Consider the following 26,596-nt stretch of genomic DNA (forward strand, 5'->3'; position numbering starts at 1 on the left):
CTGCCGCCCATCCTGTCTCACTTCCTCCCTGCCCTACTGTGTTTCCCAGAGCATACTGTGTGCACCTCTGGAGTGAATGTCTTGCCCTGGAGTCCTTGATGCAGTGTCTGCCTCTGGGGGAACCCAGCGAAGACAATACCTACTTGATGTCACACGGGATGATCTTACATGTCCCAGTCTTGGATTCTGGCTTTTTGCTTGTCCAGGGGCTTGGGGTAGGGGGCAGGCTGTAGCCAGTTCCCTGGCACCCCTCACCTGAAGGCCAGGTGTGGCCCTGCTCAGGGTTGCACATGCACCTGCTGGCTCTGGGCCTGGGACGGCTGTCTGCACCCTGGAAACCATGTGCCCTAATGCTATTGTTCATGGGGGGCCCAGAGAAAAGCCTCTGAGCCCTTATTTGGAGGCTGAGGAGACCAAGACCCAGAAACAGAGCAAGTGGCTCAGTCAAGGCCATCCTGAGACTGCGGACTCCTTGTCCAGTCCTCTTTCCCTACCAGATTCATCAGTATTGAAGGTGGGCTTTGGCCACAGTCAGGGACATCCATGCAGGAGTGGTGCCCTTAGCCCTCAGACCCTCCAGGGTGGGCCAGGGTGGGCTGAACTGCCTGACCTTTCCTGGGTCCTGTCTGTGGAGGATCCTTCCCCAGGCTGGGTCACTCAGTCTGGATGACGGGCTCTGGACCAGATGCACAATTTGCCTCCCAACCCTGTCAATTGCTGTCTGTGTGATACAGGCAAATTACTCAACCTTTCTGAACCTCAGGCTCCACGTAGCTTACTCTCCCACCAGAATTGGCTGACAGGCTCTCTGAGAATGGAGATCAAGGCCTGAAGAGTCTGAGGGAAGAGTCTGGCTCATAAAGTCTCTCTGCATTTAATCTATCCTGAAGCTTTGTGGATCTGGCTCATTATGAGCCCCATTTCCAGAGGGAGAAAAGGACCTGCTGTGACTTGACCCAGGCCTTGGCTTCCCCAGCACCGGTGGGGCCTCTCAGCTCAGACATCCCCTTTCCCAAAGGCAGGTGCGATCCACAGGCCTGGGGGTGGCTGGCCAATCCCCTGATGACTTAGGGGTGCTGTGGAGGCCTTCTGACCTGGGTCTCTCCTTCGCTCGGTCCTTCGTTCTGGGAGGACATGTGCAATCTGCTCTGCCCAACCCCTAAGGAGTACTTCCTCCTACACTGACTCCAAGGTGAGGACAGAGGGTGGAGTAGATAAAGGCCAAGGGCAAAATGGGAAGGGTATTAGGTATCTATTGCTATGTGATAAATTACTCCGAAACACAGGTGTTTAAAATAACCATAAACATTTATTATTGCCCAGTTTCTGTGGTGAGGAGTTATGGAGTGGTTTAGCCAGCTCGGTCTGGGTCTCATGAGGTTTCAGCCAAGATGGCAGCCAGAGCTGCAGTCATCTGACGGCCTGACTGCAGCTGGGGGGTCTGCCCCCAAGATGTCTACATGCATCACCCGTCAGTGTCGGCTATTGTCAGCACCTCAGTTCCTACTCTCAGGACCTCCCCAGAGCACTGCTTGAGTGTCCCTACAACATGACAGATGGCTTCCCCAGAACAAGTGATCAAAGAGCAAGGGGGAAGTAGCAATGTTCTTATGACCAAGCTTCGTTAACTCCTATCCCATCATTTTTGCAATGTCCTATTGGTTACACAGGTCAGCCCTGCCCAGTGTGGGAGGAGACTAAGCAAGAGCGTGCACACCAGGAGGTGAGGATGCTTGGGGGCCATCTGGAGGTGGCTACTGCAAGGAGGAATAATAATTATTACTCTCTCTTTATTTTTGAGTCATCATTTGCTATTAGTACTATCTTCTGAGCACTTATTCTGTTTCAGGTCCTGGGTAAGGCAATTTTTGTTTATTATGTCTTTTTTTTTATTCAACAACCCAGTGAGGTAGGTACTATTATCAGCCCCATTTTGCATTGGAGGAAACCACGGCTCAAAGAGGTTAGACCACTTGACTAAAATCACTCAGCCAGCAAGTGGCAAAGCCAGGTCAGTCTGACAATTGTTTAACATCCTCCCAGAGAAATATCTGGGGACAAGATAGGGAAGAGGTTTGTTCTTCATAAAAATGTTGGAATTCCGGGAATCCAAATGCACAGACAGGAGATCCCGTCTCCATGACCTGAAGAATGGGGCTAGAATTCTCCCATTTGGACTCCTTCCCAACAGGTTAAGACTGGAATTGATTTTGGCTGCTGTGAGGAAATGACTATAAAATCGTGTTGACTTCATGCTTACTCCAACTATCGCAGAGCGTACAGGAATTCAAGAAAGGTACACAGAAAGCCCAGAATACTTAATATGCAGTGAACAGCCTTTGTAAACCCGTGAGGGCAACTTGCCTCCAAGAGTGGCGGATACTTTATGTAAGTTATGGCACTTTCCAAGCTCAAAGTCTTTCTCAGGCAGTTCCTTCCAGCTAGACAGCCCCTTTAAATGTCACCAAATCAGAAAAGAGTCCTGCCTGGATTCCCAAAGACCTGGGTCACATCCCAGTTATGCCTCTTACTAGCTCGATGGAACTTAGACCAGGTGACACCCTACAGTTGGACCTCATTCTCCATGTCTGTTTATGGGGAGCTTGACCCTCTCCCCTGCCCACCATTCAGGGTTGTCATGAGACCCAAATGAAGTTATTGCAGGGACCAGTCCTGGGGCCCGGGGGGCCACGTGAAACCACTCAGTTACAGGCACGCAGCAGAAGTGCTGCTGAAGCAGGTCAGAGGTGGGGTGAGCCAGGAGGGACAGTGCTGGCCCCATGAGAGCCAGGGAGTGGCCCCGGCAGTTGGAACTGGCGTCACCAGCCGCCAAGGACTGCTAAGTAGGACCGTTTGTTTATAACCTACACTGGGGGGAGGGTTCTGATTATAAAACCAGGGTGCACTTAGCATAGAAAAATCTGGAAAACATCAAAAAAAGAAAGCACAAGGAAGGTTATACAAATCACCCATAATTCCACCACCAGCATGCGGTAACTTTACATGTAATTTCTTTGGACACAGTCGAGTTTATACACTATATACTGTTTTGTTCACAGACAATTTCAGGAACACTTCACCAGGTTATTAAAATTTTTCTTCCTAGTGTAGTTGTAAGGCTGTGGCATGTTCCAGGGGGACTCTACGGTTGATTTAATGCTCCCTTCCTGGTAGCCTTACTTTCTCAGGTGGACAGGGCTGGTCCCATCTACCCCATCTACGTAAGTGAGAGAGCTGAGGGCTGAAGAGTGGTTGGCAGGGGTGAAGAGCTCTTTCATTATGTTACTGTTTTTAAACTTCAGTTACACAAGGAACATCTGAACATATATTGTATAAAACTCGAGCCTTACTGATAACATTAAAGTCTCTTGAGCCCCCAAAAATAGCCATTGTCACTAGTCTGTATGTATCCTGTGGACTTTTTTCAATGCCTTGCCAAGTATACAGTAGAAACATATGTAAATATAGAAAATATTATATATAATATAAACAATACAATAAAATAGAAGTACCTAGAATCTATGGTTTAATATATATTGTGAGTATTATTTTGCATCTTGCTCTATTCATTAGACAATATGTATGGCTTGGAGATCTGTCCATTTGGGAATATTTCCAACGATCTTGCCCATTTTAGTGACTGAGTAGTATTTCACAGCACAGAAGGGCCAGACTTTTATTTAACCAGCCCATCATGAATAGACATTTAGGTTGTTTCCAATCTATCACTATTTCAAACACTACATATCCCTCCGCCGAAATGTATGTATTTTTCTCAGGTGGATCTCAAGAACTACTGGGAAACCTTCATTAAGAGATAAGGAAATGCAGATGGAAGGGAATGGCTCACAGTCACATGGCAGGTGGGTGAGTGTCCAGATGTGACCTTTGGGGTTAACCTGAGTATGTATTTTAAGTCATTCACAGTTTGAATCATTGGTTCTCCAAGTGTGGTCCTGGAACCCCTAAGGGTTCCCAAGACCCTTTTGGTGGGGGGGCCTTGAGAGCTAAGCTATCTTCATAATAACACCTAGATGCTATTTGCCTTATTCACTCTCATCCTCTCATGTGTGCACACTGGAGTTTTCCAGAAGCTACATGATGTGTGACATCATTACTCTGAATGTAAGGGAATGTGTGTGTGTGTATTCCTGTGTTTTAAAAAATCCTCAATTTCTATTTCTACCATAGTAAATATCAACAAATATAACCCGAATAGACAAAAGTTCATTGGCATCCTTGATGGGTGAGTACAAATGACCCCTGATACAAGCAATTCCCAGCTCTGTGATTCCTCCAGATTCTGACTGCCTTATCTCTTAATGACCTTCCTAGAGCAACAAGAAAAGGGCCCTGGGTGCAGCTGGGGTCCCCAAGGATGCGGCGGGGACTTGAGGTGCTATTTCTCTGGACATCTTCTCTTCCTAGCTTTCTCCTGGGGAGTGGCTTCTCTCTCCACTTCCCACCTCCACGAAGGCCCACCCACAGGGTACACCCACTGCTATCAGCCCGGGAAATCAAGGGGCCCATACCCAAGTCTCTCTGGGGCTCCGGGTACCCCTGCTCTCCCCTGAGCCCATCTTAGAGGCCCAGCTCAAATACTATTTCATCTGGGGGACATTCCTGGCCCCCCCAGTGCAGTGTTCTTGCTGATACCTCCACTAAAACACTATCTTCAGGGAGCCAGGACAAGTGATAGTTAAGGATCCAGGCCTCGGGTGCAGACAAATAAGGATTCAAACCCTCAAACCCTGGCTCTGGTTCTTACCAGTCCCCACGCATGTAAAATGGGCCTTGCATACAATGGTGAGCACAGTAAATACAGCCATGCCTTCATGGGGCTGCCAGTTAAGGGGGCAAGTCAAATAGTCAAACCAAGCAATACCTAATGAATCGGGTTCTGTTTGAGCATCAAACTAGGGGATCAGAGGAGGTGAGGCAGCACTAACTAGGTGGTGTGGCGGAGGAGGTGAAGGGAAGAGTGTACAAATCAGAGGGCATAGCATGTGCAAAGACCCTGTGGCAGCAGGGAGCAGCAGGGAGTGATAGACAGCTCCATATACACACACCCTGAAGCTCTGCGGCTTGGGAAGGGCCAGGGACCTCCTGGCTACTGTAGGGGAAGAAAGAGAAATGCAGTTATGTCCCCAGTCCCCTAACCCACCTCTCTCCTTGGTCCCAGGCCTTTGGAGTCATTGATCAGGCTCCCCTTGCCCATTCCTCTCCCTTGCAGGTCCTTGTGGCCATCTCCCTTCCTAGAGGGTAGAGAGTAGGGGGAATATGGCCACATTCCTTTCCCTGGGCTCACCCTGGGTTGGTGGGGGGAGCCAAGGAAACCCTCCCTAAGCTGCCTTAGGGCTTAATCTGCACCTCCTAGGCAGGACCCCATGTGAGGCCACCCCTGCCTTGGGCATCTGTCAGGCAGAGACTCCCACCCCGCCCCTCCACCCAGGGTAACCCAAGCCAAGTTCTTCATATATGGAAGGGCATCTCTCTGGCCCAGATGTCCACAGGATGAAACTGATTTAGCCATGATGCGGGGACAGAGCAAGCAGGGGTTCCTGCAAAGTCAGCTCCCACCCCAATATCAGAGCTGCCACTCACCCCGCCGAGTTTCCTTCATTTGGCGGGTTACAGGCTTGACTTAGGACTGTAGGCAGGACACCTATGGCCACTGAGAGATGCCAAGAGTTTTAGAAGTACCTGGAAGGTGGGAGGGAGAGGCACCTGCTGGGAGTGGGCAGGGAGGTGTGGGAGTAGGGTTGCACACCAGGACAACACCAGCATCACAGTTCCGGGTCGGGGGGACCAAGGGAAGGAGCCATGTTTTGGAAGGCTGGAGGAGACAGGCACACCATGCAAGATGGGAGTTGTCTGTCCCCCAAACCACTGACACCCAGATGCTTAGAAAAAAAGCCCTCCAAGCCCCGCATAGCTGACTTTGAGGTGGCAGTGTGCTCGGAAAGACAGGGACTTGAGGATGACCTGGAACCCTGGAGCGTGGCAGGCAGGACACAGCGTGGTGATCAGTGCCTAGACCTGCACCAGCCCGCCTGGCTTCCAGCCCTGGCTTTGCCACTTGCTGCCGGGAGACCTTGGGAGCCTGCTTGAGCTTGTTTCCCAGTCTGTAAATGGGGATGGTAAGAGGGCCTGCTCAGAATGTGTCCGGAGGATTAAACGAGCTGACCTTGCACTGTCCAATGCAGCAACCACTAACCACCTCACTTAGTTTGCTAGGGCGGCTGTAACGTAGTACCCCGGTTGAGTGGCTTAAACAGCAAACTCTGTCCTCTCACAGTTCTGGAAGCTAGAAGTCCAAGATCAGGGTTTCAGCAGGCTTGGTTCCTTCTAAGGGCTGTAAGGAAGAATTTGCTGCATGCCTTTCCCCTAAGTCTCTGATGGTTTACCGGCGATCTTCAGCATTTCTTGGCTGATGGAAGCATCACCCCTTTGTCTGTCATCATCTTCACACAGTTTTCTCCCCGGGGGCCTGTCTGTCTCTGAATTTCCCCTTTTTACAAGGACACCAATCATATTGCAGTAGGGCCCCACCCTTCTCCAGTGTGACTTCATCTTAACTACATCTGCAAGGACCTTGCTCCCAAGCAAAGCCCCTTTCTGAGATATTGGGATTAGGATTTCAACATGAGTTTGGGTGGGGCACCATTCAACATTAACACCACATGTGGTTTATCGAGCATTTAAAATGTGGCCGACTGGCATCAAAATGAAATACTAAATGCTGAATTGAAATACAAAATACGCACTGGATCTCAAAGACTTGGTACCAAAAAAAAAAGAATGCCATATATCTCACAAGTATTTGTTAACATGATAATTTATGTATCTCATTAATCATATTGATCATGTGTTGAAGTGATAATATTTTAGATATACTATGTCATATTACATATTTTCTATATTAATAACATTTAGTTTTTAATGCAGCTGCTAGAGAATTTAAAGTGATCCAGGTGGCTCCCATTATCTCTCAGATAGCACTGAGCTAATATTTACAAAGCTCTAGAACATGGCCTGCCCCAGAGAAAACACTATAAGTGCTGGTTAAATAAAGGCTTCTCTTTGGAGGTGACTTGTTACTTATGGCATTTAAAAAATATGACTTTTCCCACTTCTCAGAGATTGGAAAAGTTGGGGGCAAATTCCTTGTCTGGCCTTTCTTTTATTGAGTGGCTTTTGTTTCGTATTCTGGACACACATGCCACATATAACATGGTCCTAGCTTTTCCCAATTGTTTCATGGTATTTTTTTCCCTGTCTTTATAAACTCTTCACCAACTACATTAAGCACTGTGGTTTCCTGAAAAATTTTTTCCAATTATCCTATTAACAATGCACACTCAACTTTAAGCTGTAAATATTTCCTGTCAGTTAGGATTTTATTTTTGCGCAAAGTGGTAAACTATTGAAGGATCCTAACGCATATTGTCAAGTAGTTTTCTAGAAAAGCTGAACCTATTTCCAGTTCTACCAGAAATGTATGAATGCTTCCATCTCACCCACTTCTAACTTTATTATCATATTTTTTAAAGGTTTTCTGTGTGTGTGTGTGTATGTATGTGTGTGTTGTTTTGCTGCTGATTTGGCAGGGGGAGAATGTCTCATTGCTTATGTACCCATTTCTTTGATGACCTAGAAGTTGAGCATTTATCCACTTGATTGTTTTCCTTGTGCGTTTCCTCTTCTGATAATTGGTGTTTTGAATTTTTTGTCCATTTCTTAGTGCCTTACTATTTTCTTCATCAATTTGTATGCATTCTTTGTAAAGATACCAATTTTTGTATGTTTTATTTTTCTCAAATTCACATCCACAGCTAGTGGCTTAATTCTGTTTCTTCTTTAACAGATTTTTGTATTTTAATGTAGTCAAGCCAATTGACTGGCCCTTTGTGATTTCTGTCATTGCTTTTAAGCCAAGACCATGCCCTTCCAGGCAGCGGTGCTATGCATCACATTTACTTGCTTTTAACTCTTGTAATTTCGTTTTCTTTTTTTAAGATCTAAAAATCCCACCAGAAAAGGCCTGTCCAGATAAAATACAGTGCGAGCCACAAATGGGAGCCACACATTTGTAATTTAAAATTTTCTCATAGCCACGTTTTTTTACAAGTAGAAAGAAGAGGCAGAGCACAGAAGGTTTTTAGGGCAGTGAAACTATTCTGTATGACATGACAGTGATGAATATGTATCATTATACGTTTTTCTAAACCCATAAAATGTACACCAGGAGGGAACCCTAATGTACACTATGGACTTTAGGTTATAATGACATGTCAGTGTAGGTTCACCAGTAATAACAAACACCACTCTGGTGGGGGTGTCCACAGCAGAGGAGGCTGCGTGTATATAATGGGGACAAGGAATATTTAAGAGCTCTCTATACTTTAAGCTCAACTTTGCTGTGTACCTAAAACTGCCCTAAAAAATAAAGCTTATTAATTAAATAACATTTTAAATTATAAAAAAGCAAAAAGAGGTAAAATTGATTTTAATAATATATCTTAGTTATCCCAATATATCAAAAAAATGTCATTTCAACATGTAATCCACATAAGAAATTAACTAATGAAATATTTAATTTTTCTGGTACTGAGTCCTCAGAATTTGGTGTGTATTTTATACTTATAACATCTCCATTCGCGCTAGTGACAAGTCATGTTCCCAGTGCTCAACGGCCACATGTGGCTCGTGACCACATGGATGAGCACAGGCCTAGAACTTGGTTTGACCCCAAGAGAGGGCAGAGGTAAAAGATTCTGGTGGCCTGATTTAGCACCCCCTTCACCTTCACCTCCCACATGAACCTCTCTCAATAATTCCTGCACAGCTAACTTTGTTTCCTCATCTTTTCCAGGGGTCTCTGCCTGGCTCTCAGACGGCATCCTGGACACCTGTCAGCCGCCTGCTACGCCTTGGCCTCCCCTCCTTTCCATCATGCCCGCCAGGGCTTCCATCTGCCCACGGCCACCTCCTCACCCCCACCCCTCAGGCTGTCGATCAGCCCGGGAACTTACCACCGCCTCTGTCTCTGCAGCTCACTGCTGTGGTGACAGCAACAATTATAATTATGAAACCACATTTATTCCTAACACTGCACACTCGCTGCGTGTGAAATGCCAGGCTGACCCATGGCGGGCCATCTTAAGTCCAGAACACCTTTGCATACACGGGCTCTCCTATCAGCTGGTGGGCACTGACAGGGGTGCACGCCTGTGTTCAAGGCCAGGGGAAGGAGTCTGGGTCCCTTTGGGCAGAAAATCCTGGAGACCACCTGGAGGACTGAGTCAGGTTTATTGAAAAGCATCTCTTTTTGCTTGGAAGGGGAACTCGGTGTGTTTCCTAAAACTTTCCCGCTTGTCGAAGCCCCATTCCCTTTCCCCTGCCGCGCGGGAACCTGTAGGTGCCCCTGAATGAGGAGGCACGGAGGTAGGGGGCGCCTGCTGCCCTACACTCAGGTCTGCGCTCTGGGACCCCTCTGGGGCGGGTCACTTCCCTGCTCGGAGGAGGGTGCGTCTTGTTGACCGCAAAGCCCCTGACGGGAGGCGGGAACGGGGAGGGCTGGGGCAGGACTGGCGCCGTCCCGGAGGGGCGGGACCACCACCTGACCCGCCGGGCAAAACCCGGCGGCGGCGAGGTCAGGCAGTGGGCGGCAGACTCCTCTTGCATCTGCCCCGCAGGCACCATGAGCGGCCGAGTCGGGAACCTGAGCACCCAGCAGCAGGAGGCGCTGGCCAGGGTGAGGGTGTTGCGCGCGGGGACGTTTGGGGAGAGTCCGGGCACCCTGACGCTGCCTACCCCGGCTGGAGAGCCCATTGTACAGACGGAAAAAGGGACCCTGGAGAGACTCTGTCTAGCCCGCGAGCTCCAGGGCGCAGGCGCTGAGGCAGCTGTGTCCAGGCCGCTGGGCAGGAGCCCTTCTCTGGGGGACACAGGGGCCAGACCCAGCTTTCCACCGCTGTCAGCGCCTGGCCTCGGCGTCCTGGGCTCTTGCTCCCTGGTTGTGGGGGAGGGTGGTGCCGCGTCGCCTGGGGCAGGCGGAGCCCCAGATCTCTGGTTCAGTGGCAACATCGGTTGGTTTCTCTTTGTGGCTTTCTGATTCCCCAGGGCCCCGCGGAGCCCACTCCCTCATGTCCATGTTTTCATTAAAGGGGACTGGAGGGATTCTTGGTGATTTCAGGGCACAGCGGGCTGCACCTGGAATGTCAGCGCCCTGGGAAGGGGGAGCTTATCCAGGTCGTAGGTGCCACAGCATTAATTCAGTTTGTAGGCGGCTGGGGACTGGAATATGTGGCTTCAGGTTGTGGGGGAGTGGGTGTCTCAGCCCTGGCTCACACTTTGGGCCCGTGAAGGGGCAGCTCTTGTTTGTGGAGAATAATTTCTCTTGAGGCTGCTACCCTGGGGAGGAATGAGGAGCCCCGGGGAAGGAGGGGCCCTGAATGAATTCCTAGTGAAGGAGAGTGGGGTGCCTGTAAGGCGGGATCCAGGAGAAGGGTGAGCTTTGCGGTGAAGGAGGCGGGCGGTTCCAGGAGCAGAGGGTCCCCATGAAGGACGGGTCCTCGGATGGTGGGGAAGGGCTTCCCTGGGGGCACCCCAACTGGCAAAGGGCCTCAGGGGAGCCCCAGTCACGGGGCTCATAGGAAGGACTGGACACCTGGCCTTTGGGGGTGAATTATGATGGAGATGCCTGTGGGCCAAAGAGCTTTAACAATGTAAAATGAGTTTATTCTTATTTTTTCCATCATTTAAAAGAAATAAAGCTAGCTATTTAAACATTAGGAAAAAAGAGGAAAATCAGAGGAAGGGGATGAGATGATCAGTGGTCCCAGAGGTCTAGACAAGCACACCTGGGAGTGTTTCCCTCCAGCTCTTTCCTAAGCCTCGCTTTGACCACCTGTGGTCACACTGTGAGATGCTACTTTCACCAAATGGCATCATCATAAATACTTTCTCTAAGTTAGTCCAGACCCTTCCCAGCACCCGCTCAGTGGCTCTCTCTCCTACTGGACACGTGCTGCAAAGGTTCAGTGGCCTTGAGAGTGGAACACAGGGACTCCCAGCCTTGCAGCTTCCTTGCTTTGTCCCTGGGGAAGACCTTCCACCCCCAGGGCCTCAGTTTCCTCATCTGAGAAGCAGGGATGTGACCTTTGCCCCTCCAACCTCGGGGCACATCCTCCCACCTCAGGGCACATCCTGAGGTTCAAAGGAGGGGATCTGGAGGGGCTGGGGGCTGCAGAGTTATTGTTTCTCAGGCGGTCCTGCCCCCACACACCCCAGAACCTCCTCAGAGCCTAGAGGCTGTTGAGTATGCAAGAACCCCATTCCACGGGCCTGTCGGGCCTGGGGATTATTAAAGTGGATGCTTGTGCTCATGGTATCTATTAACACTGGAGGTGTTTAAACTGATGATTTGTTTTTAGTTATGTGAGTGGTACATGAATACATTCTTATTTTAAACGTCATCTGTAAAGCTAAAGGTGGTTGGGTGGCTGGCTGTCAAGACAGCTTCCTATGGCTTTGCTGGCCTGTTTGCAATCCCAAATTCTCATTCGCAGGTTCCTCTGCAAACCCAGCACTCGAGGCCCTGCCTTCAGCTCCCTTAGACCCCATGGTAGTGAGGTCTGTCTGCCTCAGACCTGAGCCTCAGTCTCAAACCCAAACTCTCAAACCCAAACTTCCCCGAACTCTGCCAGTGGGACAAGGCACCGCTAGCAGGTTGGCTTCCCTCCTCTTCCCCAGCCCTCACGGTACCCGGTTGAGGCACCCCTGGCTGCTCTTTCCGTACCTCTCTGCTGACCTTTGCCTCTCTTTGTCTCCACAAGGACTCCACTGTCCAGGGCTCTGTGCAGGCCACGTTTTCTGAGCATTCACATTGACCTGGCGCAGACTCTTTTGACTGGCACAAGTTTACCATTACCCCACTTGGCAGATGAGGAAACTAAGAACCAGAGAGGTCAAGTACCTTGCTTTCAAATCCAGACCCTCAAGATACAGTATCAGTGGCAAGATTCCTACAATATTCTGGTTGGCCTGCATCTGATTCACTGGGATCTTTGTGAATATAGGGATGGCAGGGCCCCTTCTCAGACCTATAGAACAGGGTCTTTCAGGGCAGAGAACCCCCCAAATTTGAGAAAGAACCAACTCTTCCTTCCATAGTGGGCTGAGAAGTGTCACATTCCCAGGTGGCAAAATGGTCCAGGCAGGTGCAGGGTGTGGTCCTCACCCTGCAGGGTCCCTAGACTGGACTGACTGGCAGATTGCAGAGTGGAATGGTCGGGGGTCATGGGAGCCCCCCTGACCATTACATCAACCCCCCACCTCAGTTCCGAGATAACCTCCAGGACCTGCTACCCGCCCTGCCCAATGCTGATGACTACTTCTTCCTGCGCTGGCTTCGAGGTGAGGCTGTGTCTGGGGGGTCAGGGGAGGCAGCGGGAAGGGAGGAGACGAGGGTTTGAGGGAGACTTCGGTGGACCGAGCTGCGAGTGGTAAAGAACATGGGCTCTGGAATCAGCCCACTTTGGGCTAGAATCTGAGCTCCCCTTCGCATCAGCATGGCCAGTCACAGTGAAGTTAGAGTTAAGTTCAGGATGATAGCTCTGGCCAGGCTTTGAGTCGGATGTGCTGAACGCTGTCTTCAGGGCTGGCCTCTGGGTCTGTCTCCAGTTCCTTGAAGACAGTGCTATGTTATACTCTCAAGGAGCCGGGCACGAGCAGGTACCCAATGAGCATTTCAGGAAGTGACTGTAATTAAAGGTAGAGAAGGAGTTTCTTCTAGGAATTGCCACGAAGTGTAAAATAACAGAAACCACCCCAGGGCTTAGGGAAAAGTTCATTTCAACTCCGCACAACCCAAGAAATGGATTTTGAACTTGAGTCAGGAAAGAAGTGCGAAGCCAGGCTGCAAAGAATACACTGTATAGTGATAGTTCCAGCCCTGCAATCAGGCAGACCTGTGATTGAATCCCAGCTCTGCCGTGTGCGAGCAGTGAATTCCTAGTGAAGGAGAGAGGGGTCCCAGTAAAGGGGAGATCCAGGTGAAGAGTGAGCTTCCCGGTAAAGGAGGAGGTTCCAGGAGCAGAGGGTCCCCGATGAAGGATGGGTCCTCAGGTGGCGGGGAAGGGCTGGCTCCCCTGGTGAGCCGTCACCCCACCCCAACTGGCAAGTACACTTTATTTCATGACATTCTTTGAATAACTCTGAAAAGGATATTCCCATGTAACAGATTAAAAAGCCAAGGCTCAGAGAAGGTAAGTGACTTGCTCAAGGCTACATAGCAAAAAAAGTGGGAGGAAACTGAATTCAAGCCCAGGTCTGTATGACCCCAAAGCCCACGGTCCCCACTACCCCTAACACCAAAGGGTGTCTCTGCTCCCAAGGGGATGTGGAATATTATCGGGTAGATCAGCCTCTAGAACAAACAGTTTAAAAAGGCCTGGAAATTGCAATTAAGGGCTTCTAAGTCTTCTAGAGGATTAAAGATCCTTGTTTTTTAAAAACATGTCCAGACCCCCAGTGTATTCTTGGGGTGTCAGGAAAAGGCTAGGGCACCCCCACCAATTCCTCAAGAGCTTTCAGAGAATGGCTCGTTCTAGATGTGGCAACAAGCCTTCTCTTCCTTTGGTTCCTTCTGTAGCTCGGAACTTTGACCTGCAGAAATCTGAGGGCATGCTCCGGAAGGTGAGGCCCCACTCTCGTGAGCATCCTGCCTCCCATATGGTGTACCCCAGGGATCAGCTACGAAGGGTGGGGACTCTTGCCCTGTCCCCTTTTATGTTTTCATTTCTCCCTTCCTCCTTGGATCCCTTTCTGCATCAAACCTGGGTCTCCCGCATCCTCGTCCCGGCCCCCATTCCTAGTTCTGTGTTGGTGGAGCCTGGGGATGCTCTGGTAGGATCTTCATGGATGCAGACAGGGGCAACTGGCCTGACGGCCCCTGGCGTCCTCAAGGCCTTGGGGGCAGGCAGTCCTCAGGCCCTGCCCTGTCTCCTCAGCACATGGCGTTCCGGAAGCAACAGGACCTGGACAACATCCTCAAGTGGCAGCCCTCAGAGGTGAGCCCCATGCAGTGTCCCCTAGGCCAGCTATGTCCCCCCTACCCCCACACACATCCAGCCACCCGATGGAGCAGGAATATGACCTGGTCGGCTGCTTTGAGTCAGGATCTCACCCCCCTGCCCAGGTGATCCGGCTGTACGACTCAGGTGGTCTGTGTGGCTACGACTATGAAGGCTGCCCCGTGTGGTTCGACATCATTGGGACGCTTGACCCCAAGGGTCTCCTCCTGTCAGCCTCTAAGCAGGAGCTGATCCGGAAGCGGATCAAGGTCTTAGAGCTGCTTTTGCAGGAGTGTGAGCTGCAGAGTCAGAAGGTCAGCAACTGAGGCTGGGATGGGGGGGCTCACAGTGGGCCCATTCTATCTAAAGGGTGCCACCAGGAGCAGGGAAGAGGCACCCTGTCCCCACTACCCTCAGAATTCTGGGCTCTGGTGGGATGTGGCTTCTTCTGCAACCACCCACCCATAAGCATCTAACACGTGCATGATTCTCTCTATTGGCCTGTGCCTGAGGTCACCAAAGCCCTTTCCCCTCCGACCTTGGGTGAGATGCTGGTCTTGGATGCAGTGAATGCTCTGGCGGTGTTCCCCAGGCACCCTGGGAGCAGTGGAGGAATGGTCAGCTTTGCATATGGAAATGATGGCCCCTGATTGTACGTTGCACCAATGCCTTGGGTACCTCCAGGAGCAATGGCCCTTGAAACTGGGCACATCCCTTGTTGGTCCCTAGGAGCTACCGTGGGATTGCTACAAAAACATATCGAGGGCTGTGAGTCATGGGCTCCTATGTGAAGAACCTGCACTCGCCGTTGCAGACCTTCTCCCCACCCCCGACTGTTTCCCGGCCTGTACCCTTCAGAGTGAATCTAATGCCAAGCATGGTCTTGTTGGTTTTGTGCGTCTGCTTACCTAGATGAGCCTAGGGAAAACCTGAGGGGGCGGGGGGCAGTGCTATGTCCCCGTGGGAGGATTTGGCCAGTGGCTGAGTCCACATAATGAGAACAGGCACCGGGCTGGACACAAAGTAGACCATCCGCAGAGATCTGTGGCACCAGAGAATTGCAAAGCCCCATATTTAGTGCCTGTTTTGAATAGATGTGTGACTCCTAAACAAAATGGCTGAGGTCAAAACAGTGCCCTCCACAGCATGGAGGTTCCTGATTGGAGTGGATACTTGTGGTGATGGTGATAACTAATAAGAATAGCTGCTAATATTTACCAGGGACAAGCCACGTGCCAGGCACTGCTCTCTGTGGGTTACCTCATTTGGTTCTCACAGAAATTCTGTCAGAACCTAGAATTATCCCCATTGCACAGAGGAACAAAATAAGGCTCAGAGGGGCTAAAAACCTACCCAAAGTCACACAGCCTGCCAGCAGCATAGCTTCAGCTTGGACACACTGTGGGACTGCAGGTGCTGGCTGACCTAGTCTATTACTGTACTAAAGATGCCCAGTGAGCAAACATGATTCCTTTAATTCTACTGTTAACTAGGCAATAGTGTCAAGCAAACAGTGTGATAGATAAGGTCCACCATGCCAGGGCTTTTTTGTGCTGTCTTCTTAGACCCTCGATGGGCTCCATCTGTTTGTGAAACACTGGGCATCTGGGGTGGAGGTGGCAGGAGGTGGGAGGGGTGCCTGGGTCTCTGGCCAGGATCTCCTGGCTGGAGCTGTTGTTCTGTCCCACGCAGCTGGGCAGGAAGGTAGAGACGGTCCTGATGGTGTTCGACATGGAGGGGCTGAGCCTGAGACACCTGTGGCAGCCAGCTGTGGAGGTCTACCAGCAGGTAAGGTAGGCCAGCGGGGAGCCGCTGCCCACACCAGCTTCTGGGCCACGAGGAGCGAAGCTGGCCTGGGGTGCCCCCTCCAAGGAGAAAGAGGAGGGAGAGGATCACAGGGATAAAATATATGCTCATGGGGAGGACAGGATGGGCTGCGGCAGGCGGGGGGCCTCTTGTCTTGGCAGCGGCAGAGGCCACCCGAGTCCTGTCATGGGGGTGTCGGAGCGCAACCTCTACAAACTTGCCTTGACTCCACAGTTTTTTGCCATCCTGGAGGCGAATTATCCTGAGACACTGAAGAACTTAATTATTGTTCGAGGTGAGCTCACAGTGAGGATGACCTGGGGAGGGAGGATTGGGGGATGAGGAGGACAGTGGGGAAGCCCCCGAGTTCAGGGTTCCTCAAACCCTCCTTTGAAAAGAATAAGGTTTTGTTTGTTTTAGTTTAGTGCTTCACAGACCAATACTTTCGGAGCACACAAAAGCATGTGCAGCCGTGTCAGAGAAGTTATGTCTCTCAGTGTTTACTGTCACCTGCTTTGCTTACCTGTGCATGATGTATACCGGATGGTCTATGGCCCACACTGGCTGGTGGGTGCACGCTGAGCAGGATGGTCCCCATCTGTGACGGCCGTATTGCATGTTCTCTGGGGTCTGATATTCCAATCTCGCCAGCTCTGTGACTTGGAGCACATCTATATGACCTCACTGAGCCCCGGTTTTCCCATTCTGTAAAATGGCGATGCAACTGCACCTTCCTTATAAGAGAGCTGTGAGGTTAGATGAGACCGTCTGTGGAGAAGGAATAGCACAAAGCTTGGCCTACAGAAAGCACCTAGTAAGCGTGAGTGATTCAGATGGGACATGAGGGCTAATGCAGATGCCCCCTCTACTTGCACCCAGGAGGGTCCCAAGACAAGCTGGGAAACCACAAGTGTGGGGAATAATAGGAGCCGCTGGGGAATCAACATTGCTGATGCCCTGCCACTGGGTATGGGGTGGGAGGGGGAAGTGTGCCAAGGGTTATGCATACATTGTTTAATAAATTCCATTTTACAATAAGACTCAGAGAGGGTGAGTAACTAGCTGAAGGTCACATAGCAGAAAGTGACAGAATCTAAATCTGTCGAACTCCTATCCAGCCCATGCCCTTGGTGGTCACTCTCTATAGTCAAGTCCTCTCTGGTCCAGCTTCCGAGGGAGTTTCATGTGTTCCAGCCCCCAAGCTGTTCCCTGTGGCCTTCAACTTGGTCAAATCATTCATGAGTGAGGAGACTCGAAGGAAGATAATGATTCTGGGAGGTGAGTGTCTTGGCCTCCTGGCCATACCCATCTCTGTATCTGCCTGGGAAGCAGAGGTCAATGCTCAAGGCTCCATTTCTTCCTGGTTCAGCCTCTTTACTCAGGTGCTGACCTTGGCCTGACTTCTGTCAGCCTTTGCACACTCACATGAGTGTTTGGGCCCTAGACCTCGGGCTGGGTGGCCACAGAAATCTTTTGGGTGCTCTCAGGAATAGGTGCCCAGGAGAGAACATACACATCAGGTTCCCTCCCAGGGCTCAGCCCCCTCTGCCCTTTGATGAGCCCCGAGTCCCCTCAGAGACCTTCTCTTCCTATCACAGGCAACTGGAAGCAGGAGCTGCCAAAGTTCATCAGCTCCGACCAGCTGCCCGTGGAGTTCGGGGGGACCATGACTGACCCTGACGGCAACCCCAAGTGCTTGACCAAGGTACAGGGTGCTCCTAGGACGGGGAGGGGAGGAGACGGCCATGGTCCAGGAGCCACTCACTGGCGCCCACCCACAGATCAACTACGGGGGCGAGGTGCCCGAGAGCTACTACCTGCACAACCAGGTGAGGGTCCAGCACGAGCACACAGTGGCCGTGGGCCGCGGCTCCTCCCTGCAGGTGGAGAACGAGATCCTGTTCCCGGGCTGTGTGCTCAGGTAGGGTGGCAGCCACTCCACACCTGGGCACAGCTGGAGGGGCCAGAGCCCAGGCCAGCCGTCATCACTGCGGCTCTGTCTCCTGCAGGTGGCAGTTTGCGTCAGAAGGGGCAGACATCGGCTTTGGGGTTTTCTTTAAGACCAAGATTGGGGAGCGGCAGCGGGCAGGGGAGATGACGGAGGTGCTGCCCAGCCAGCGCTACAATGCCCACATGGTGCCCGAGGATGGCAGCCTCACCTGCCACAAGGCCGGCGTCTGTAAGAGCTACAGGGCTCACTGGAGCTGTTTTCCTCCTCACAGCAGAGAAATGAGCTGACGGCTCTTGCCGGTCTGTTTGCCCTCAGCTGACGGCTCTTGCCGGTCTGTTTGCCCTCTATTCCCGGCTCCCCGGGGGGTTCTGAGGGTCTGTCTGAGCTCCTAGATCCCGTGGGTATCAGAGGAATTGGCTTCAGGGTGTTAGAGCTGGTGAGTGGCCCCTGGGTATGGATTACAAGGGCAGAGACACGTAGTAGAGAGATTCTCAGGCTGTGGACACGGCACCTGGGAACCCCTGCACTGGGCTTGACAGGCCAGGACTCCACCACACCTGGCACGAGACAGGTGAAAAACAACCATGGACTTAAGTCCCTGAGTCCCAGCCTGCCCAGGTGCGTGGACCATCAGACTCTGGGAATCCCAAAGAGATCAACTGCCCAGGTGTTTATCCTTCATTCCCAGGATGTAGGGGAGTCCTGTCATGGGTGCCCAGGCCAGACACAGTGTGGCCAGTTTCCCCAGAGGTAGTGTTGTCCAGGAAGACCATTGACCTCCCACCTCTATTGGGAACAGAGCTTGGAGAAGGGGAACACTGGTTGATTTCCTTTGGAACAGGAGAACGAGTTTTGCTGATTCTTTCATTAGTATGTGCCTTCTTTGCCTTTGTGGGGAGGGAGCGTTAGAAAAGTGGGAACACAGAAATCTGCTCACACTGAGCTCACACCAGATCTTGGTGTTAAAGGAAATACCTTCAGTGAAAGGGGTGATGTAAAAGTGGCTTACGGAGCTCAGCCCCCTCCTCTGGGGAAATCTCTCCTCTCCAGGTCGGAACATCCAGATAAGGGTTCCTCTCCTCCCTTGCCCTGTAATGGTCAGGAAGTCATTCCAACCTCTCTAAGCCTCAGTTTCCTCATCCATAAAGTGGGCATAAGAATACCTTCTGTGTGGGGCGCCTGAGGATTCAGGGAGCTGAGAAGGCTGATGTGATGCCCAGCACATACAAGAGGCTGATGCATGCTGGTGGTCATTACGGTTCCTTCAGTGAGCACACGCTTCATCCAAGGATGGTCATGAGCAATGGCTGTGGGCCTCACCCACAGCCCTGGGCAGCCCCGGGCAGCCCTGTCCTTGTGCAGGGCTCACTTTGCCTGACTACTTCTCCATCTTTGCAGACGTCCTGCGCTTCGACAACACCTACAGCCTGATGCGCGCCAAGAAGGTCAGCTACACCGTGGACGTGCTGCTCCCCGACAGGGCCTCTGAGAAGAAGATTCAGAGTCTTGAAGTGGCGAGACCGTCCCCAGTGCAATGAAGGCTCCTGCTGCTCCTATGCCTGTGCTCCAGCCCCTTTGCACCCACTCCCTGTCCTCTGCCTTCCCAGGCAGGGTGGCGCTGGAGGTGACCGCAGAGAGCTGTGTGCCCCACACGGCCTCCTCAGCTCCTTGGGGGCCCACCTGGCCCAGTGGCCAAGCAGCATGTAGGCCTCCCTGAGGATTCGGACAGGGACCCCGTCTACTGATTGCAGAAATAAGAACCCCGAGGATGAACCTCTGAGGAGGGTCTGGCCTATAGAAGCTGCCCTTGTATCCCTCCTAACAAGGTCCACCCATTGTGGGACTCCACCACACCTGGCATCCCAGCCTGGGAGCACGTGCATGGGCCTCAGATCAGGGAAGCCCCATTGTCTGCACAGAGGGGCTTGGCAGAGATAGGCAGGGCCAGCTGGAGGCAGCGGGGCGGAGGGACGAGGCCGGGCGGAGGGATGAGGCGGGGCGGAGGGTCTCGGTTGTGACAGAGCTTTGAGGCCCGTCCGGTTGCCCTGTGTCTGGAGGGAAAATCAGAAATGGAGAGTGAGACTTGGCAGGGATAACCTTCCAGAGGAAAAGCCATGCTCAGCCTTGCACAGAACCGAGTGGGTGAAGACCGAGTCGCTCAGGATCCCAGTGACTGCCTCCCCTCCCCACCTGCTGAGATCTGCCCCATTCTGGCTCTGAGTCAGGCCAGGACCAAAGCAGACCTGCAGTTATTTGGGACATGCTCGGGTAAGGTGACTGTGCTGGGGTGCAGGGTGTGGACCAGCCATCCCCGGTGCTCAGCTTTGATCCGACTTGGCTCTTGGAGATCCATCAAGCTCTTCTTCCATCCTGATGTCTTGATCAAGGGGAGGCTGAAAGTCAGCCGCCAACTCTACCTACCCCAGAGCCAACCCCCATCCAGCAACTGGTCAGTGATGGCTTCTGCTGCCCAATGGCTGCTCTCCTGGTGCACACAGCCCAGTCAGGACCACGCCTCCTCTGCTGGATGGACCATGCCCCGCAGAGCAGACCTTTTCTGGGAATGAACCAAGAGGCTGCTGAGCTGGGTGTGGTTTTGCAGGTTGTCTCCAGGCAGCAATGAAGCCATCGACTGGCCTGGAAGCCCAGGCTGTGCTGCCTGACCCCTCCCCACCCTGCCTCCTGCCCTCTGGCTGGACCAGGCCAGTGGCCACCAGCACCACCAAAGACCTGGCCCTGGGCTGCCCAGCGCTGGGCTCCAGACGCCTGCCACTGCTCCCCTGGTCTCTCCTGTACTGCTGTCCACAGGGTAAAGTAGTGCTGCCCACAGATGACATCCACAGGAATTACTGGTCAGATGTCCCTGTAAAAGGGGTCTTCGCTGCAGAACATTAGTATTGTGGCTGCCAAGGCCCTTTCCAGAGACAGGACGCCTCAGCAAACACCACTGTCCAGTCGCTTTGCAAGCCAGAAGCCAGGCTCCAGTCCTTTCCTGCTCTCAGATGCTGTGATTTCACTTTCTCCGGTTAATAGGAGGCTTCTCAATTTCCCAGGGCCTGTTGGGGGTGAGGAACCGATGAGGCTTGGGAAGGTAGGAGTCTTCAGGTGAGCTTTGTGAGGCCCTTGAGGCCCTGGCCCTCCGCCTGTGGCTGCAGCATCATTTGTGCTTTAGCACAGTCTGAACATGGACTCTGCTGCTATGAAAGGCAGACTAATGGCCAGAAAAACTGCTCTGCCAGTGCCAAGGAGACAGCCTGGGGCTGCCTGGCAAAAACCACAGAGCATCCCTGTGTCCAGAGGCTGCTCCTGCAGCCCAGGTGTGACAGGCTGCCCGACCCCTGGTGCATGGCATGGCCACCCTCTGTGTGGCCTCCCCAGGTGCAGGAGCATCTGGAGTCCCCTGAGCCATTCGGCCCCACTGCCCTTGGCAGGCTAGAGTGGGCATGGCAACTGGGGCTGGCAGGTTTCTCTGGGCCCACCTGTTACCAGGACAGAGCTCACGATGCCTCACTTCAGCCCTCACATCTCAGGCCTAAAAACAAGGGGTTCGTGGACTTGAACCCTGACCCTTGCCTTTCTAACCACCAGCAGCTAATTTCCCACCATTAGCAACAGCCTCGTCTGGGTTCTTTGCAGGTAGCAAAATTGGTCCGCCCCATGCACAGGGGTTTCCCCAGGCTCTGATCACAGAGAATTTACACAAATATGGGCTGTCCCGGGGGCAGCAAGTAACAAGGTGATCAGGTGGAGACACCAGCAGCTCTGAATCCCAGAGCAGGCAGAAAGCACCTCGTTTAAGCAGTGAGCGAAGCTATTGCCACCAGAGGTAAGAACAGAATCTCCCACCGGGCAATGTGGGCAGGTGCCATTTGGGAGCTGGGCAGGGGGCACATCCTCCTCGAACCCCAGCCCTGACTCTTATCACCGTCGATTTTTTCCAAAAAAAAAAAAGAAAGAAAGAAAGGCAGAGGTGGAGGGAGTAGCCTAGAGAGGGGTTGGCTTGCAGGAAGTTTGTTTCTTCACCCATCCATTTATTCATTAACATTTATTGAGTGCCCAGCACCAGGCACTGCTGGCCTTGGGGACACCGGGAACACTGGGCTGACCCGACTCCATTAGCAGGAAACTTGCCTTTACCCAGGGCGGCAGGAGTGACTCCGAGATCCCTTACCAAGTGGGCTATGCCGCTGCTCAGAGGAACAGGAACCACATTCTGGGGGAGCTTCTCACAAAGAAACCTGATGGGGGTCAGATGTGCTTTGCCCAAGGAGGCGTCTCCAGAAGGGAGAGCTGGCGGTGTGCAGGGGTGAGCAGGTGCAGGTAAGCCTTTGGACTGAGGAATGCGTGAGGGCAGCTGTGGGTGTTTGAGGTCAGAGGAAGCCAGGACGGTTCTTGGGCTCTTGGCTGTTTGCTATTTGTGAACAGCTGTGTACACATTAGGTAGTGATAAATACACGATTTTATGACACAGATTACAAAACAGAACCATGGTCAATAAAGAATGGCAAAATCTCGGCAGGAGGCTACAGATCAAAACTCTTACTCAGAATGAGGTGGTTGGAAATAACCAGGCCTCATCTGTCCGGAGGAATGGAGGCGGGGCCTGCCCTTGCTGGCCCATCTCACTCTTCCAGAGGAGGCAGGTGGGGTGCGAGCGGGGCACCTCTGGGGGTTCTCTGAGGACAGGTGGAGAGTCTCCCCTGACCCCCAAATCTCTGCCCCCGTCCAGCTCACCTTCCAAGAGCCCAGGCCAGAGCGGACACCACTGTGGAACAGCCACAACTGCCCAGAGCAGGAATTCCCCAGAGCTCTGTGGCACGGCCCTCAGCATTTTGTCCTGGTCCTTGACGTGCAACCCTGAAGCAGACAGGTATTATAGCTCCATTGTACAGGGCAGGAAATCGAGGTTCAGGGAGGAGAAATGTCTTGGCCAAAGACTTAGTGCCCGATGGCAGAGGGGAGCCAGCACCCAGGTCAGCTGCCAGAGACACCCCTGCCCTGCCTTTGAGGAGAGGAGAGGGTCCGGGTGGGATGTGACAGGCCAGCTCCGCTCCACACCTACTCTGCGCCAGGCCCAAGCAGAGGCGCTAAGCACCATCCCCAGTATACAGATGAGGAGAGGGAGGCTTGGGGAAGTGGCTTGTCATGTCACGCGATACAAAGAAGGGGAGGGAAGATGTGACCCCACGTCCATCTGTCCAGACAGCGCTGGAGCTTAAAGGGCACACTTGGTGGACGGGCTTCACACTTGGTGACTTCAAGGAGAAGGCGGCTGCAACAGGCCTGAGCTGAGCGGTGCTCAGGTGACCTACATCGTCAGCCACCAGAGGGCGGTGTTGGGCTGGCTCTGCCTCTTTTCCCAGCGGTGCAGGAACAGGCCTCTCAGCATGCCGCAGGAAGGTCGGCTTTGCAGGCAGGTTGAGACTGGAGACCTGGACCTCTGTGGCGCTGCCTGGAGTGGCATAAAGAAGTAGTCCCACCTGGCTTCATATCCTGGTTCTGCTGCTTGCTGGCTTGCTTTCTAAGCCCCTGTGGTCTCCTCTTCCTGCCCATTGACTACTGCTCTGGTCCGGGCCTCTGTCATCTCTTGTTTGGATTATTACCAAGGAGTCCATGTGTCTCCCTGTGCCCATTCCTACCCTCTCCTATCCAGACTCCATGGTACAGACAGTAGAAGCAGCCGTATCATCAGCATCAGCATATCATTATCATACTTCATTTTCTGATCACAAAGGGAAATGAAAGTAAACAGTGAAAAATACAAACCAGGGAGGAAAAAAACTATTAGAGCTAACAAATAATTTCAGCAAGGTTGCAGGACACAAGCGTAATGGACAAAAATCAGTTGCATTTCTATACATTAACAAGGAACACTCCAAGAATGAAATTGAGTAAATGATTTCATTTATAATAGCATCAAAAGAATAAAATACTCAGGGATGACTTTAAAGAACTACAAGACTCGTACACTGAAAACTACAAAACATTTTTGAAAGAAATTTAAAAAGACAAATAAGTGAAAAGACATGTATGTTCATGCTTGGAAAGACTTAATATTGTTAAGATGCAATACTCCCCAAAGTGATCTACAACTTTAATACAATCCTCATCAAAATCCCAACTGCCATTTTTGAAGAAATGGACAAGTTGATCCCAAAGCTTATATGGAAATGCGAGGGACTTAGAATAACCAAAACAATCTTGAAAAAGTAGAGGTCTCACACTTCCCAATTTCAAAATTTAATACAAAACTACACTAATTAAAACAGTGTGGATGGCATAATGATAGACATACAGATCAATGGAGTAGAATAGAGAATCCAAATATATACTCACATCTATGGTCAAGTGACTTTTAAGAAGTGTGCAAAGACCATTTAATGAGGAAAGAACAATCTCTTCAACAAATACTGCTGGGACAACCAGATATCTACAGGCAAGTAAATTAAGTTGGGCCTCACATCATATACAAAATTTAACTAAAAATGGATCAAACCCACATCTAACATTATAATCAATGGTGAAAGACTGAAGGCTTTTCCTCTGTAATCACGAATAACATGAGGATGCCTGCTTTTTGTGACTTCTTTTCAGCATTGTGTCAGAAGTTCTGGCCAGAGCAATTAGGCAAGAAAAAAAAAATGCATCCAAACTGGAAAGGAAGAAATAAAATTATTTTATCATATCTTTTCACAGATATAATGATCTTAAATTTAGAAACTCTAAAGATTCCATCAAAAAATGTTATAAGTGAATTCGGCAAAGTTGTGGAATGCAAAAATCCATTGCATTTCTACACACTAACAAAAATGAAAATTAGAAAAGGAAATTAAGAAAATAATTCCACTTATAATAACATTTAAAAAATACTTAGGAATAAACAACCAAGGATGCAAAAGACTTTGAAAAAGAAAAGACTTGGTAAAAAGACTCCATAACTACAAACTACAAAACGTTGCTGAAAGAAATTAAAGAAGATAAATAGTTGGAAAGACATCCCAAGTTCATGGATTGAAAGATGCAATGTTGTTGTTAGGATGTCAGTATCACCCAAAGCTATCTACAGATTCGATGTGTTCCCTATCAAAATCTCAATGACTTTTTTTGCAGAAATAGAAAAATCCAACTTAAAATTCACATAGAATCCCAAGGGATCCCAAATAGCCAAAACAATCTCGAAAAAGAACAACTTTGTTCTTCTCGTAATTTCTGTGTTTCTCTAATGATTAGTGTTGTCCAGCATCTTTTCATGGGCATTGTCCCATTTGCATATCTTGAGATCTCTCACTTCCTGATTTCAAAAATTACTACACAGCTATAGTAATCAAAACAGTGTGGCACTTGCATGAAGACAGACCTATGACTAATGGAATAGAATAGAGGCCTCAGAAACAAACCTTATATATATGGTGAAACGATTTTTGACAAGTGTGCCAAGACCATTCCATAAGGTGGTAGGAAATGAACTAATGGTACTAGAAAAACTAGACACCCCCAGGCAAAAGAATGAAGTTGTACCCCCACCTTATACCATTATAAAATTAACTCAGAATGAATGAATGACCTAAAACTATAAAACTCTTAGAACAAAACAGGGGAAAATCGTTATGATATTGGATTTGGAAAGAATTTCTTGGATATGACACCAAAAGCACAGGTAACAAAAGATGAATTGGACATTATCAAAATCTTAAACTTTGGGGTATTAAAGGACACTTTCAACAGAGTGAAAAGGAAACACATAAAATGGGAGAAAATATTTGCAAATCCTGTAGCTGATAAGAGACTAATACCCAAACTATATAAAAAAACTCCTATAGCTCAATAACAAAAAAACAAACAACCATATTTTTAAAATGGGTGAAGGACCTGAACAGACATTTCTCCAGAAAAGATATGCAAATGAAACAATGCCCTTGAAAAGATGCTGGACAACACTAATCATTAGAGAAACACAGAAATTATGATGCAGCCCCACCTTCACACCTCTGAGGATGACTATTAACAAACAACATAAATAACAAGTGTTGGTGAGGATATGGAGAAACTGGAACCATGTACATTGCTACTGGGAATGTAAAATGGTGCAACCACTGTGGAAACGGTGTGGTAGTTACTCAAAATTAAACAGAATTACCTTATAATCCAGCAATTCCACTCTTAAAGATTTACCCAAGAGAACTGAAAACACGTTTCCACAAAAACTTGTACAAAAAGATGTTCATAGCAGCCTTATTCATAACAGCAAGAGGTGAAAACAACCCAACTATCCATCAACTGATGAGTGGATAAAGAAAATGTAGTATATCTGTACAAATGAATATTATTCAGCTATAAGAAGGAGTGAAGTAGTGACACATGCTACAGCATGGATGAACCTTGAAAACATTATGCTCAGTGACAGAAGCCAGTCACAAGAGGTTATATTATTCTCTTCATATGAAATACCCAGAATAGGGAAACCTATAGAGATAGGAATTAGATTAGTAGTCAGGGGTTGGAGTAGGGGAACAGGAAGAGGGGACTAACTGTTATGGCTACAAGGTTTTTGGGGGAGTGATAAAAAATGTTCTACAGTTGAATAGTGGTGATGGTTGTACAATCCTGTGAATATACTGAAAATCACTGAATTTTACCCTTTATGAATGTTGAGTTTATGGTATGTGAATTTTATCACACTTAAAGCAATTTTTTTTTAATTTACAAAAGGAGACTAAACTGTCCAAGTAAAGATGGAAAATATACTGACGCAGGGTTCTAC

General features: G+C 50.2%; 1 protein-coding gene across 7 annotated transcripts; it reads left to right on the forward strand.

Moving 5' to 3' along the window:
- The first annotated feature begins 9,697 nt into the window (after positions 1–9,697).
- Positions 9,698–26,596, forward strand: LOC118924233 (SEC14-like protein 4). 7 transcript variants are annotated; one of them, XR_005029510.2, is made up of 14 exons: positions 9,698–9,757; positions 12,345–12,420; positions 13,658–13,701; positions 14,016–14,075; positions 14,204–14,392; positions 15,771–15,866; positions 16,119–16,179; positions 17,052–17,162; positions 17,483–17,589; positions 17,666–17,805; positions 17,894–18,063; positions 19,234–19,459; positions 22,565–22,705; positions 26,545–26,596. XR_005029510.2 is itself a non-coding variant. In XM_036908776.2 (12 exons), exons 1-12 carry the CDS (start codon positions 9,704–9,706, stop codon positions 19,371–19,373), a joined length of 1,248 nt encoding a protein of 415 aa, XP_036764671.2. In that variant the 5' UTR covers positions 9,698–9,703; the 3' UTR covers positions 19,374–19,721. The 7 variants fall into 7 exon arrangements, 5 of the variants coding, with proteins under 5 accessions (XP_036764671.2, XP_057347420.1, XP_036764672.2 ...); XR_005029512.2 differs by lacking the exons at positions 22,565–22,705; positions 26,545–26,596 and adding an exon at positions 22,307–22,557; XM_036908776.2 differs by lacking the exons at positions 22,565–22,705; positions 26,545–26,596 and having other exon boundaries at positions 19,234–19,721.

The sequence above is a fragment of the Manis pentadactyla genome, chromosome 14 (assembly GCF_030020395.1).
Source record: "Manis pentadactyla isolate mManPen7 chromosome 14, mManPen7.hap1, whole genome shotgun sequence".
Lineage (NCBI taxonomy): Eukaryota > Metazoa > Chordata > Mammalia > Pholidota > Manidae > Manis > Manis pentadactyla.